Source organism: Sparus aurata, chromosome 16 (genome assembly GCF_900880675.1).
Source record: "Sparus aurata chromosome 16, fSpaAur1.1, whole genome shotgun sequence".
In the NCBI taxonomy this organism is placed as follows: Eukaryota; Metazoa; Chordata; class Actinopteri; order Spariformes; family Sparidae; genus Sparus; species Sparus aurata.
In genome coordinates this window covers 5,611,914-5,627,557 of record NC_044202.1, presented here as the reverse complement: position 1 = coordinate 5,627,557, position 15,644 = coordinate 5,611,914, and the positions used below count along the sequence as shown (strand labels likewise).

Sequence of the window (15,644 nt, the reverse complement as noted above, 5' to 3'; positions counted from 1 at the left end):
CTATATCATCTGTAAAAATATGCATAATATTAAATATTTAAAAACATACAAAATAAACTAGAGAAGACAATTTTTCATTTACAAATTACAACATTTCATTAGTCAGTCTGTATTAAATACAATACATAATATAAACATAACGACTGTTAAATATAAAAAGTTTATTGCTGTTAGAAAAATGTGTGTTATATAAATAGAAGAAAGAGCACACGACTTGAAACAAATCATGTGTGGATGGGTTTATGTTTCAGGCTCAAAGGCACCGTTAGTCCGGCCTGTCGGTCTCTTCGGGAGAGGTCTGTCTGTTGACTTGCCTCTCCTCCTGCTCGACTCTGACGCATCTGAAAATGAAGCCCCTTCCGACTTCTTCACCTTCTTTTTCCTTCTCGATCTGCGGGGGGAAACCATAGTTCACCGTCAGTACTCATTAGTCCCAAACCATAGAAGAGTCAGTCATAAACCTGTGTAATCTTGCTATTATTAATGAAACACAACACATGGAGCCTCGAGAAGTGATAAGGAGGATTCTAAACTGTCCAGTTGTATTCCTCTCTATATTCTGAAGCTTTTTACAGAGGGGTTTATTCATATCCCCAGGTAAGGGTGGAACTTGAAAATCTAAACTGCAAAAGAAAAAGAACCCAGCTGATGGAGGAGGCGAAGGAGGTGAAGAGCGAGAGTGATAGGAACTGAGGTTAAACAGGAGTGAATGGACGGGAATTCACTGGATGGCGAGCGCTCTGGTGTTGTGTCAAAGCCTGCTCCCTCGCCGTTTCTTCTTACCAGCAGGACTTGAGACGGTTCAAAACCAGCATTCCTTCTGCTCGATCAGTAATTCATAAAACCTGCTTACTTATTATTACAACTGGATGTTTAATTCTGCCTTTTCAAAGCACAGAGATCAGGGTTTCTAGGTCGAATTGGGATTGTTTTTTGGACTGGACAGTTAGCCAGAATACTTGCTGTAGTCATGTTGCTATTGTCATATTTGCAACAGTAATACCACAGGAAATCACAAGGATGAGAGAAAGATGAAAAGTTGTCCGTTTCCACTTTTACCTGGCATCAGTCAACTCAGGTTCGGTGTCAGAGAGGTTCGGCTCAGAAAGAAACATAAGCTCCCCCGAAGAACTGACGGCAGCAGACACCTTGTAGAAGTCGGGAAGGAGAAAAAAATGAGGACAGAACTTCTCTATGAGCAGACAGGAGAGGAATCGAACCTTACAGATATTGTACGACGGACCACAACCATCATGCATTTTTTAATAATGAATTAATTCTCCCACACTGAAGGCTAAGTAGTGGCTCATGACTTATCTTCGTTTTACCAGAAAATAATAAGGGGATGGAAGTCTCATTCGTCAGAATGTCAGCAGTCTGGAACATACTGAGCACTTACAGCGCTATAAATACTGACACACTGCTATCTCCTTCACAATCCTTCTTTTATTCAGGACATGACAAAGTCTCAACCGCAGATGATCTTCCTGGGGTGACTTGAGGTAATGCATGCATGCACAAAAGATGCTGTGTATTATGTACAATAAAAAAAATAATTGGAAGCAAGACAGCAGTCTGCAGGCATTTCTTTTTTTGGGCATTTAATGTGTCGCTGACATTAATTCCAGCTGGTACCATCAAGCCTTTAAAAGCCACCATTCAGACCTTCAGAGGGAGTTTTAGGGGGAAAAGAAAGGTAAAATCACTTCCACCAAGCAGGAACAGAAAACACCCTTCGACTCCTTTTAGCCCGTAATGAAACTGAGAACGTTATGATGTTACGATTCACAAGACAGATGCCACAGTTTCACTCAGCCTTCTTACCCTGGTTGGTGTTGACCTCTCCACAGTCCCCTCAGACAAGGCTGTGTTTGACTGAGTCGCCTCTTCATTAAAATCTACTGCAATAAAAAATAGTTGTATACATTAATTACATTGTATACATGAATGAAAACCATCCAAGGAAAAATATAATCCACTTACTCTGATCTGATACGTGAGAAGCGAGGAAGTATCCCTGCTGCCCATTGGCCAGACGGCCGAACCACCACCACTCGTTGTCTTTGTACAGCACTTGGATGACATCGCCGCGGCGTACGGTCAGTTCGTCCGCTCGATTCGCTTTGTAGTTACCGAGCGAGACGACCTAGAGGAGGAACACAGAGGTGGAGGGGTTGAACGAGAGGAGGAGGGAGACTGCATGTGACGGAGCTCACGGCCGCAGTGGATACTCACGACTTGTTGAACAGGAGGAGAGTCTGTTTCCACGCGGAGGCCTGAGGGAAGGGAGTCAGGCAGAGTCTGAGGGAGAAAAAGAACTTTCCTTTAATCCTGGAGCAGCAATATGAATGGATGCATGCTTTGTTGCAGACCCTATTAGCAGTTGACTAATCAGTGTATCATGCTCATGCTCAAGAGATCCAGCTGGAGAACAACTCCTAAAGCACAGGGTCAGAACATCATATATCCTCCAGCTGTGCCTTTAACAGACTCACCGATTGCTTGTAAGATAAAGCTCCTCTCAGACGCTGACCGACTGGACTGAACCCGCCTGAAACAGGAAGAAGATCACAATGAATATTTCATCACGAGACATCGACTTTTGTTTACAGAGATCACTTACGGACACATGTGAACATCACAAGCGGTCCATCTCTCTCTCTGTGTATGGTGTACATGCCCTGAGAGACTCTACACCGAAATGCTGGGAGCATTTGGTAACCACATGCTATACGTTGTGCGGCAATAATCTTAGAAAATATTTGACCTCACAGCATCAGGGAGCTGCAGTTAAACCATTCGCTGGTCAAAGACACGTAACAGTGTGATTAACTGAACAAGCCACTCACGGTTTTGGGTGCTAAGAGCCGCCTGGGGGATAAGCTGCTCCGCCAGGGAACCAGACATCTGCAGCTTGGAGTGCGGCGACAGGAAAGACGGAGGAGGTAACGAAGCGTTTAATCCCGTCTTAAACGAAAAAAAGCTGGACGTGAGTTGCATACTACTTTGGTTCATTTTAAAAAACGGCAGTGAATTAATGACTGCTTTCTGTTTGGTGAAGACCTTCAGGGGTTCCTGATGCAATTTTCTAGTAAGTGCATGAAGTACAGTGCAGTGGTCAATTAAAAGTCAAGACAAGGATAATCTGAAAAACCAATAGCACTTTTTTAACGCTGTAGTGACCAATTAAGTATTGAAACACAGTCTACAGACTTATTTTCGTGGCATTCCCTTCCCCAGCACTCGAGGAAACTCAAAAACAAGCTGGTTAAGAGATTAGAGAACAAAATCAATGTTGGCATGAGGAGCCCGACAGGTCACATCACCATCTATGACCTGAATAAAGACTTGAGTATGCAAAGGTGTGTTTAAGGAAGACTGATCAAACACTCACTGGGCCAGAATCTAATGTCAGACTCCTCCCTGTGTGAGTAATGCCCATTTTGTCTGCAAACCAAACACACAACAGACAGATTATTCAGTGTGTAAATAAAGAGACAGTGTAGGATTAACGTGGGTTGGTCGAGATGTAAGGCAGCACATTATGTTTGTTATATTAACTGTACAAAAGATAAAAATATACAGTACCCTGCTCATTCATGTATCCAGACGTTGTAAACCTTGGATGAGGTTCCTAAAAAGGAAAGGAAAGAATATTAGATTTCTTTATTTCTATGTTTAATTATGATAAAGCTATAAAGGATGAGTACTTACAAGTGCCGAGTCCAGCTGCTCCTTCACATACTGCATTTTCAGTGAAAGTCTTGTTGCTTGGGCGAACTGATCCAGGGCCAAAGCACTAGCTGTGTCCTGTAACGCGGGCGGGTCAGGTGTGTTTCTGGTGGTTTTGGCGTCCACAGAAGCTGCTCTGCTGACAGTCGACATTGCTTTTACGTTGTGCATCTCCAGCTGGGACACTGCGTGATACAGCATGACACAGTCTGAGCAAACACCGCAAGGGTCGTGAGCACATCGACGGACGATTCGGATGTTTTCACAAACCTTTGCGGTCGTACAGGTACACGTGGATGGGCTGGGTCTGACCGTAGGCGCAGAAAGCTACCATGTTTTCGTGAGGGTGGAACGCCACGCCGTGGAGAGCGGTGCGGTAACAGAGCTCCGAGTAGACTGCAACTTGGTCACCTGGGAGGACAACAAGACTGACAGCTGGAGCCAACGCAGAGTACTGTGAAGAGCCGCCCGGCTTCTTTGTTACAGAAAAAATAAACATGATTCACACCTGTGTATGTGTTCCAGACGTACGCCATCCCGTCCTCGCTGCCAGAGAAGAGGAAGTTCCCACATGGTGTGAAAGTGCTGTAGATCCGCTCTCTGTAGTTTATGGCTCCGCTGTACTTCTTCACAGCTAGACTGAAAGGAGCAGATGAGTTACATGGTTTTATATAGCGTACATATTTACATGTTTTATTATGTGGAGCACCACGAGCTGAGAAACATCTAGTTGTATTGTATTAAAGAGAAGGAACCCATTTACATTCTCAGGTCCATCATCCTCAGGACGCTGCCTTTGGCATGGATGAGCAGGCACCGCCCGTTCGGATGGAGCTGCAGCATGTTGATGGAGACACCTCTGAGGTCACTCTCCTCGATTTTCTGCAGAGAGAGAACATGTTTCAAATTCAACGTTACGTGTTCATGCACATCAAACATTAGAAAATGATTTCTCCTGTACCTTCTCTATGCTCCAGCGCTGAGACGGCTGACGCTGCCTGCCGTCATTAGTTTTAGTTTTCCACACAATGATGAGGCCTGTGTAGTCGGCGGAGAACATTCTTCTCCCTAATTACATCAAGAGGAACATAAACTTCAATGCGAGATAAGTTCAGCACTCTTCCATCATGTTACAAAAGAAGTCAAGCCTCACATTTCATAAACAGTGCACCACAGTTTGTTAAATCACGGATGGTAAAGGCATAAATAATGAATATAATTTCTACCTTCAGAGTCAAAACAAATGGTGTTGATGAAACTGCTGTGACCCTCGAACTCCTGCAGCAGCTGGCCGTTCACGTCGTCGACATCAAGCCTCCACACTCGTATCACGGAGTCATAGCCCCCGCTCACCACCAGGTTCTGGGCTGTGGGGTGGTACTGAGCACAGTACACAAAGGACGGATGAGGGAGCACCTTCTGGGCCGTTGCGAGAAGCCTCTCCACATTCCACTCTCTGCGGGACGAGAGCAATAACAACTGAATAATGCAAACACTCTTTTGTGCATTCGAGGAATGTTCTTTAAATAATTCCTTTGAGTCAGTGTGTCACCACTTAGCCCCAAACACGCTGTGTCACTGCTGACGTAAAGACATGGTGAGCCTTTTTACTACGAGGAGGACTTGCTCCCCCGAGAGGCGCTGCAAAAAACAGCAGCTCATTCACCAGCAGTGACAAAAGGCAGTCGTCCACTCGCCCGCTATCCTTTTTAAATATGACGAACAGAAAGTTACCTGACAGTGCCATCAGAAGAGGCAGACAAAAGTCTCCGATCGTCTCTGGACCAGCAGAGATCGTAGACTATTTTCAGATGGCCACGAAAGGCAGCCAGAGCTTTGCCAGAGGGAATCTCATACACTGAAACAATAACACAATAGATTATTTTTTACAATTCAGCAATTCATTTATATATTTATTTATATATGCCTGATGTCTCCTCCTGATGTCATCCTGTGAGCCGTTACTGACTACATCGTATAAACAGCGAGTTAATGAGCTGTATATTTCTGCTGAGGTGTCACAGAGGGACATCAGCAGAGGGGCAGTTTTACACAGATGAGGTGTTGCTTACCTACAACGGGGAAAGTGTCTCTGTCAGCACAAGCAGCAGCCAGTATTGTCCCGGCATGAGAGAAGAGCACTGTGAAGCATCCCATCTGACCGCCGCGGAATGACAGCATGGGCTTGTTTGGAATCTGACAGGCCTTTAACGGAAAGAGTCTGGTGATGCTCATGCAATCATGTTTCAGTCCGGGTCCCAAAAATACGGACAACAGCTGTGGTTACATACAACATTTTCTTAAATGTTACTGAGGTATTTCTAGCTCCATCGATGCCAAATAGAGTTTTATTTTTCGGCATGTATAAGTGAAGTGAACCCACAGTGAAGTGTTTAATCTTACAGAAAGATGAGAGAAGAAGAAGAATAACTTTACTGAGGAAATACAATTCGACCAACCTGTCCAGGCAGCCTGCTCCATCTCAACACTGGCGGCTTGCTGTCTAGCGGCTGCGTCAGGCTTCTCTTGGCGACTTCATTCTGCAGTTCACTGTAGGACGTGCTTCCCCTCTCCTCCTGTAAAGCCATCATGGACCGTATACTGGGGTCCACCTGCAGAACCAAAAACGTTTCACCTTCAACATATTACTGAGTCTGGTGGAAATGTTAGACTGAAGTATCCATTGCAAAGATACATAAAGTGTTACAGCTATAAAGCAGCAATTTACTCACATGCTCAGGGAGTTTAATTCCTTTCACCGTGACATAAAGGGTGGATGCGTATTTGTTTCGGGGGAACTTCCTCCACCACTCGACCACCTCAATCGTTTTAGGCTGTCTTTTTGCCCGAGGTGGAGGGCAGAAGAGCTGGAGGCGAACTTTCGTGTCGATGTTCAGCACACCATTCGTGCCAACAAGCTAAAAGATGAAGGAAATAAGTATTAAAAAGTGCAAATTAAACAAATTCAGACTTTCTTTTCTGATTGGCCAAACCAAATATAGTACCTTGAGGAATGCCCATGCAATCTTCCTGAATCCTCGCTCGTGCTTGTCAACATCAACTTTGGCTTTTGCTTCTTCCATGGTCATGAAGTCCAGGATCTTACAGAAACATTTAAATAAACTGTTACTCACATCTACATAAAAATTGGCCCAATGTGACTCACTGACGTGTCTCTTACTTCGAAGAAGAGCAGAACTCTGGGGCTTTCATCGTTTTGTTCAACAAAATACCCAAAGCGTTCATTAAAGATGATCTGTTCCTGCCACTCTGGGATGATCGATTTGTTCTTCTTGAAGTCGAAAGGTTGAGTCATGATGGGAAGAATGTGGTCCACGTTCTCTTTCTCATAAAACGAGGAGACATGCCGATGGCTATGAAAAACAAAGGCAGACATTTTGTTAAGCAAAAGTATAAAAATACTGAAACTGAATGCACACAGTTGGAGGGTAGGGTTACTAGTATGTATTGTGTTCATTCAAAGGTGTTATTACCTTCTTCTTCCTTGGAAATCTGACGTTACAATAACTGTAAACCACGCCTTGATTTATCTAACATGAATAACTGAGGTGCCGATGTCACAATCAAGCATCAAAAGAAAAGTACCCAGAAATTGAAACACAACACCAATACCAATGTGTAAACATAATATAAATTTGTAATTAAACAGTGAACTAATGTAGATGCTAAGGAGTCCATTCTCACCAGTCTTCTTTCTTCACATACTGTCCAGTGATATCATCCACAACATGGATCTTCACCATGGGGTGTGAGATGAGCAGGTTGTTCTTGAGGCGATCTGATCTGTGGACGTACACTCCCAGCACGAGGCTGTCGTCAAACGTTGGCCTCTGTGGAGCTTCTCCGTCAGTTTCACTCTTTTCTTCGACAACTGAAAAATGGGAAATTGAAATCAACATCAATCAACGTACATTATATTGACTCTGAAAGGGAGCTTTGCTGACAACAAACATCCCGTTACCATGCTTTTTCTTCGTCTTTTTCTTCTTTCCCTTGGATTCAGTTTCGTTTTCCACATCAGCGTCCTGGTCAGCACCTTCATCATGATCCCTAGTGGACCAAAATGTATAGAATCGTCAAAATGCTGCTCAAAACTATAGCCTGTATCTTTATCACCAATTTAAAAATCATATTAGCAGTTATACACACCCAATTTCCAGCTCTGCGTTTACAGATTTCAGCTTTTTCTTTTTCTTCTTCCCACCGTCATTATTTAGCGTAATTTTCTGGGAGACAATACTCTCTTCCTCAGCCTTGACCTTTGTCTTCTTTAAGTTCCTCTCCTCTTCCTGTACGATCTGCTGCTGGTAATCATGCAGCAGCTTGTCCTCTGCGTCCTCCACTTGCCGCTCTGCCTTGGCCGCTGTAGCTCCTTTGCCTTTACCAACACATTTCCAGACATATGTGAAAGCGGAACAAAAACCCCAGTACACTGTTTGCATGACAGCTAGACTGACACACTGTAAAAAGAGATGGGTGACAGTGCAACAATAAATCCCTCTTACTTTTTCGCTTTGGTTCCTTTCCACCATCTACATCATCTGGCTTCAAAGCGATCTTAGACTTGGAAGTATCCACATCCTCCTGGATGTAACTCGATATGTCCTCAGGTACAGGGAGAGAGGGAAGCTCCCTCTTACTCTTCTTCTTGCTTTTTGAAGTCTGAATCTCCTCTTGATTTTTACTGTTGTTGGCATTAACCTTTTCCACCGTTTCCCTCTCTCGTCGTTTATTTTTGGTGTAGCGAGGGCTGCCATCTTCGGGGTTATATGTGTTCTGGAGGATGGTCTCATCATCTTCTGTGTCCTTCTCGAGATTTTTCTTTAGATCCTGAAGCTAAATGAAGCGAGGGAAGGGGGAAGCGAAGAAATGTCAATATACAATATGTGTGGGTGATTCAACCTTAAACTGTAAGACCATTAAAGTTTGATATGTTGTTTGCAGATATTAGAACACATACTATAATCGTCTCCCGAGTTTCAGCCTTTTTCTTCTTCTTCACCTTTTTCTTCTCTGGCTCAGTGTATTTCTTGAACACTTCATTGAATCTTTCCCGGGTCTTTGCCCGGTCATCACTCTCACCTGTAAACAGGTTAGACTGTCATTAATGGGCAAAACACTGATCAACCGATCCGTGCTGCTGTGGTGAAGGCTAAATTTGCTTTACTCGAGTACAATCCTGAGACACTTTTTTTTGCATTTGATTTCTACCCTACCACATTTAGTTACATGCATACAAAACATGATTGACAAGTAAAAGAAGGGGCTGTTTTGTAGATTAAACCACTAAACAGCACTTGCTGATTATACTCCTGTACAGTTTCATTATTGTAGGACTTTTACTTGCACTGGGTCATTTTAACAATATGTTATCACTAGCTACTTTCTGACACTCACCTGCCTGCATTGTCAGACACCGTAATGTCTTTTATTCTGAGTGCAAAAGGAGAGTAATCCAGGGAGGAAGGCTTTCATTCTGAAAATACCAAACATTGTTTAGGTTAACGTTGCACCATAAAACTACTACTACTGGCTCATACTTTGCTTTATTCTGCCGTCAACAGTTGGTCTAGCAAACTACTATGTGTTTCATATAAGTTACACATTTAGTCTAAAACACTGCAACAAACTGCGTCGTATATAAGATGATATCTGTTCAGTTGAAGCTAAAACAAGCGGAAAAGCAAACCTTTGTGAGAAGCTAGGCTGATAAGTGTTAGCTACGTTAGCTTGCTAGCGTTAGCTAACCTAAGCGGCATTGTTTACTTGGTCCAGACATATTTAGCTTCCTCAGCAAACAGTCTGAGCTTCGATAAAAAAACAATTTTACATACATTTGTTTATAATCCCGGGTAGGGCTAAGCTACGGGTAAGCTAACTGCGTGTGTATCCCTGCAGTGATTATGTTATCCTCCAACCACACCAACGACGCTGAAACGGTTTCCAAGTCAACCACAACAAGCTCTAGCATGAGGGCGGGGCTTGTTGCATTAAGCGACTCCTCATTGGTTGATGTGTTCTTAAAAGAACAATGTCAACCAATCATCAGTCGTTGTGTCGCCAGTGGCATGACGACACTAGTGATCCCTTCACGTACTACACGGAATCTTTAGATTTCATGTAGTTTGATGAAAATCCAAGTAGTTTTGTTTGTTTTTTAGATAAAAAAAATAATAACAAAAACTGAGTGGTGGGAGAAGTTTTCAGATCCTGTAATAGCACTCTGTAAAAAGTAAAGTTATTCATTATATATATATATATATATATATATATATATATATATATATATATATATATATATATATATATATATATATATATATATATATATATATATGCTGCTGAACCTTTCACATCTTCATATATCACGTAATAATATTAATAGTCTAGGTTATTTTCATGATTATGAACTTCTCTTGTCCCCTAAAGGATTAGAGGAGTAAGGTTAAGTTCAAGTTGTGGTGAACAGTCAGTCAACCTTTTTCTCTGTTTTCTACTGTGATGGACTGTAGGGGGACCTCTTGCACCACTTTTACTCCCATTTAAGGACTTGCATTCAGAAGCTCACATCATACAATCCAGTGACACTCCCACCTGCAGCTCTTTATATCTGTGTATCTATTAGAGACTCTGGCAGTTTATTTCTCACACAACATGGATATTATCACCATTCATTACGGCCTCCTCAGATTATCAATCATTGTGCTGTGGACTACAGGTAATTTGCAATTAAATCAACTGTTGATACACTTATTTTTGATCATGTTTTTCACTTGTTAAATGGAAGTTATGTCAGAAAATAACATCCAAAAATTGGTTGATTATAAAGATCTGTTTGTTTAATACTTCATTGTTAATCACACAGGTCTAATATATGGGAATGATGTCAACCAGACTGACATACTGTGGAAAGTCCAGGGTGAGAGTGCAACAATGAACTGCAGCCACACGAAGGGTAATGGCTATTACCAGATGTACTGGTACAGACAGCTGCCAGGAGAAACAATGGAACAAATAGTGTTCACTATGACAAACTCCAATCCTGTTTTTGAACCCACCTTCAGCGAGGAGAAATTCTCAGTCACCAAACCTGACGCTGAAACTGGATCATTCACAGTGAAGAAAGTGGAGCCAGGAGATAAAGGCTTGTATTTCTGCTCTGTGAGCCAACACAGTGATACAGACACATGAGAGCGCTGAACAAAAACCTCAGTGCACTGCTGGCATGACTGTGACAGTTATCTCATGCACTGTAGGGGGACCTCGAGGACCACAAATGTACCGCGTTACTCTGATCAAATGCCACATATCAGACTATAAGACACTCCCACCTGCATCTCTTTGTCTCTGTAAGTTCACTGGCAGTTATGTGTTCGACTCTGACTTTCTGAACATGGACATCACAAAACACGGTCTCTTCAGCTTGTTGTTATTTCTGCTATGGACAAATGGTGAGTTACAAGAAGATCTGTCCACTGCATTATTGACATGAATGGCACTTAGAGATAGAATAAGCAAAGACTGCAAAAAACGGTAAATGTTCTGCTGCATGCAGATTAAAATGTTGACCTCAGGTGTGGTTAACTGTTTTTCACACAGGTCTGACTGATGGAAGTGATGTCAACCAGACTGACATACTGTGGAAAGAGAAGGGTGACAGCGCAACAATGAACTGCAGTCACACCAAGACTGTCGACTATTCCCAGATGTACTGGTACAGACAGCTTCCAGGGGAAACAATGGAACTGATAGTGTTCACAGCAATCGGCCAAGAAAATCCCGACTTTGGAAGTTTCAGCGAAGAGAAATTCTCAGCCACCAAACCGGACACTTACACTGGGACATTCACAGTGAAGAATCTGGAGCCAGGAGATGAAGGCTTGTATTTCTGCTCTGTGAGCAAACACAGTGATACAGACACATGAGAGCGCTGCACAAAAACCTCAGTGCACTGCTGGCATATCTATCAGTGAGTGTGTGTAGCAGCTCTACTGTAGGGGGACCTCGAGGAGCACAAATGTACCGAGTTACTGTGATCAAACGCCACATATCACACTATCAGACACTCCCACCTGCATCTCTTTGTCTCTGTAAGTTCACTGGCAGTTATGTGTTCGACTCTGACTTTCTCAACATGGACATCACAAAACACGGTCTCTTCAGCTTGTTGTTATTTCTGCTCTGGACAAATGGTGAGTTACAAGAAGATCTGTCCACTGCATTATTGACATGAATGGCACTTAGAGATATAAAAAGCAAAGACTGCAAAAACAGTAAATGTTCTGCTGCATGCAATTTGAAATGTTCAACTCAGGTATTGTTAACTGTTTTTTCACACAGGTCTGACTGATGGAAGTGATGTCAACCAGACTGACATACTGTGGAAAGACAAGGGTGACAGCGCAACAATGAACTGCAGTCACACCAAGAGTGCGGGCTTTACCCAGATGTACTGGTACAGACAGCTTCCAGGGGAAACAATGGAACTTATAGTGTTCACAGCATTCGGCAAAGACAATCCCGACTTTGGAAATTTCGGCGAAGGGAAATTCTCAGCCACCAAACCGGACACTTACACTGGGACATTCACAGTGAAGAATCTGGAGCCAGGAGATAAAGGCTTGTATTTCTGCTCTGTGAGCAAACACAGTGATACAGACACATGAGAGCGCTGCACAAAAACCTCAGTGCACTGCTGGCATAACTGTCACATCATCTCATGCACTGTAGGGGGACCTCGAGGAGCACAAAAGTACCAAGTTACTCTGATCAAACGCCACATATCACACTATAAGACACTCCCACCTGCATCTCTTTGTCTCTGTAACTTCACTGGCAGTTATGTGTTCGACTCTGACTTTCTCAACATGGACATCACAAAACACGGTCTCTGCAGTGTGCTACTACTTCTGCTCTTGATGAAAGGTGAAGTACAAATGCACCAGTACTCTGCAGTATTGACTAGCATATTCAAGGGATAATGAACAAAAAGTCAAAAAACAAACGTTCTTCTTTATGCAAATTAAAATGTTGACCTCAGGTATTGTTAACTGTTTTTCACACAGGTCTGACTGATGGAAGTGATGTCAAGCAGATTGACATACTGTGGAAAGAGAAGGGTGACAGCGCAACAATGAACTGCAGTCACACCAAGACTGCCAGCTATTTCCAGATGTACTGGTACAGACAGCTCCCAGGACAGACGATGAAACAGATAGTGTTCACTACGGAAAACACAAAACCTAACTTTGAACCAGAGTTCAGCGAGGAGAAATTCTCAGTCACCAAACCTGACACTTACACTGGGACATTCACAGTGAAGAATCTGGAGCCAGGAGATAAAGGCTTGTATTTCTGCTCTGTGAGTGAACACAGTGATACAGACACATGAGAGCGCTGAACAAAAACCTCAGTGCACTGCTGGCATGACTGTCACATCATCTCATGGCACTGTAGGGGGACCCCGAGGAGCACAAATGTACCCAGTTACTGTGATCAAACGCCACATATCAGACTATCTGACACTCCCACCTGCATCTCTTTGTCTCTGTAACTTCACTGGCAGTTATGTGTTTGACTCTGACTTTCTCAACATGGACATCACAAAACACGGTCTCTGCAGCTTGGTACTGTTTCTGCTCCCGATAAAAGGTGAAGTACAGAATTATCAGCAGTGCTGTGCAGCATCGATTAGAACGTCTGTTAGAGTTCTGCTGCATGCAAATCAAAATGTTTACCTCAGGTATTGTTAACTGTTTTTCACACAGGTCTGACTGATGGAAGTGACGTCCACCAGACTGACATACTGTGGACAGACAAGGGTGACAGCGCAACAATGAACTGCAGTCACAACAAGACTGTCCAGTATTACCAGATGTACTGGTACAGACAGCTTCCAGGGGAATCAATGGAACTCATAGTGTTCACAATGATCGGCAAAATTGTCTTGGAAAATTTCAGCAAAGAGAAATTCTCAGCCACCAAACCTGACGCTTTCACTGGGTCATTCACAGTGAAGAATGTGGAGCCAGGAGATAAAGGCTTGTATTTCTGCTCTGTGAGTGAACACAGTAATACAGACACATGAGAGCGCTGAACAAAAACCTCAGTGCACTGCTGGCATGACTGTCATATCATCTCATGCACTGTAGAGGGACCCCGAGGAGCACAAATGTACCCAGTTACTGTGATTAAACGCCACATATCACACTATCTGACACTCCCACCTGCATCCCTTTGTCTCTGTAACTTCCCTCAAGGGAATGTGTTCAACTCTGACTTTCTGAACATGGACATCACAAAACAAGGTCTCTCCAGCTTGTTGTTATTTCTGCTCTGGACAAATGGTGAAGTACAAAAAGACTTGTACAATGCATTATATCGCTTAGAGATATAATAAGCAAAGACTACAAAAACAGTAAATGTTCTGCTGCATGCAAATCGAAAGGTTCACATCATGTATTGTTAACTGTTTTTTCACACAGGTCTGACTGATGGAAGTGACGTCAAACAGACTGACATACTGTGGAAAGAGAAGGGTGGCAGCGCAACAATGAACTGCAGTCACACCAAGGCTTATAACTTTTTCGAGATTTACTGGTACAGACAGCTTCCAGGGGAAACAATGGAATTCACAGTGTTCACACTACTCGGCAATCAAAATCACGACTTTGGAAATTTCAGCGAAGAGAAATTCTCAGCGACCAAACCTGACTCTTACACTGGGACATTCACAGTGAAGAATGTGGAGCCAGGAGATAAAGGCTTGTATTTCTGCGCTGTGAGCAGACACAGTGATACAGACACATGAGAGCGCTGAACAAAAACCTCAGTGCTCAGGAGTAGATTATACGACATGAGTAGAGTGAACATATGAACTCATCTAATCATTTAATTTTTAGCTAAAATGCCAAACATTCACATGTTTCATATTCCTAAATGTGAGGTTTTGATGCTCTTTTTTGTCATGTTTGACCACAGATGAAGAGTCCTCGGGTTTCGGACTGATGGTTGAACAAATGCGGCTTTTGGGAAATTGTGATGAGCACTTTTCACTGTTTTTTTTTTTTGATGATTAAACGATTAATTGTGAAAATAAATGGCTGTGAGAATGAATTAAATACCGCACAAGCTCGAGAAAGACATGTTACTCGGGAGGAGATCAGTGCGCAGAATAAAGTGACACTCCCACAAACTGCAGCACTGAACTAACTATAAGACACAAAATGGCAAAACGGCAAAATGGAAAAGCTACTGTAAGAGTCCAGCTCTGTTTGTGAGTACAGTATTTTTCAACTCAGCAAATGAAATGAGTATGAAGACCTTCACATCCACTGACTACAGCATGAAGATAGCACTCCTCCCTCCCTGCTGATGAAGATGCAGTGATGATGAAGACCGCTCTCTGACACCTCCCTCTTCATTGTAGCGATGCAACATAGGCGCCAGGAAGAAAATCTAAATGCTGTAAACATGATCCTCGCCGTCTTTATATTTAGTATTCTTCATCTTCCAGGGGGTAAAGGTGAGAACACATAATATTCCAGAAAGAGTAAAACTCAATGTTAACGATTCCTGTGTTTAAAATCCTGTCTGCTTCTTCCACAGGTGCCTCCGACGACAAAAGTGTCTCCCAAAATCCTCCTTTCATCATCAAGAGAACTGGCGAATCTGTTGTCCGTGGGATCAACTGTTCGCACAAAATACAAAACTATGACGGCATTCTCTGGTACAAGCAAGATGAGCACAAAGCTCTGAAGCTGCTGGGACTGCTGAACGTGAAGACCCCGTACCCCGAGGAGGACGTGAAGGGAAAGATCAGCTTCGATGGAGAAGGCAGCAAACAATCCAGCTTCTCCATTTCTGATCTGGCATTAAGCGACAGCGGTGTG

At 43.0% G+C, this 15,644-nt stretch overlaps 1 protein-coding gene and 1 gene segment (V, D, J or C); one reads left to right on the top strand and one right to left on the bottom strand.

Annotated features, from left to right (window-relative positions):
- Window positions 1-142: 142 nt before the first annotated feature.
- ahi1 (Abelson helper integration site 1) lies at window positions 143-9,710 on the bottom strand. 3 transcript variants are annotated; one of them, XM_030443031.1, is made up of 28 exons: window positions 9,588-9,710; window positions 9,151-9,229; window positions 8,714-8,835; window positions 8,259-8,589; window positions 7,903-8,131; window positions 7,715-7,803; window positions 7,438-7,624; window positions 6,914-7,106; window positions 6,738-6,833; window positions 6,465-6,650; window positions 6,192-6,344; window positions 5,805-5,937; window positions 5,467-5,590; window positions 4,959-5,188; window positions 4,694-4,800; window positions 4,496-4,614; window positions 4,241-4,371; window positions 4,003-4,143; window positions 3,715-3,917; window positions 3,589-3,634; window positions 3,395-3,447; window positions 2,850-2,967; window positions 2,496-2,551; window positions 2,236-2,301; window positions 1,984-2,146; window positions 1,825-1,901; window positions 1,060-1,148; window positions 143-391 (listed from the first exon to the last, which is right to left on the bottom strand). In XM_030443031.1, the coding sequence occupies exons 2-28, from the start codon at window positions 9,158-9,160 to the stop codon at window positions 241-243; spliced, it is 3,603 nt and encodes a 1,200-aa protein (XP_030298891.1). In that variant the 5' UTR covers window positions 9,161-9,229; window positions 9,588-9,710; the 3' UTR covers window positions 143-240. The 3 variants fall into 3 exon arrangements, with proteins under 3 accessions (XP_030298891.1, XP_030298894.1, XP_030298893.1); XM_030443034.1 differs by having other exon boundaries at window positions 1,825-1,898; XM_030443033.1 differs by having other exon boundaries at window positions 9,443-9,704.
- Window positions 9,711-12,445: 2,735 nt separating this feature from the next.
- Window positions 12,446-14,734, top strand: LOC115566343 (T cell receptor beta variable 18-like). The segment is given in 2 exon segments: window positions 12,446-12,678; window positions 14,238-14,734. Coding segments are annotated over 2 exon segments (384 nt in total).
- The last annotated feature ends 910 nt before the right edge of the window (window positions 14,735-15,644 follow it).

What these genes read in the sequence shown, in the direction of transcription:
- ahi1 (XM_030443031.1), bottom strand. An exon ending in CATTTGTTTTGACTCTGAAG is followed by an intron (nt 4,801 to 4,958) that starts GTAGAAATTATA and finishes TGATGTAATTAG; the next exon opens with GGAGAAGAATGTTCTCCGCC. An exon ending in CGTCTGGAACACATACACAG is followed by an intron (nt 4,144 to 4,240) that starts GTGTGAATCATG and finishes TTGTCCTCCCAG; the next exon opens with GTGACCAAGTTGCAGTCTAC.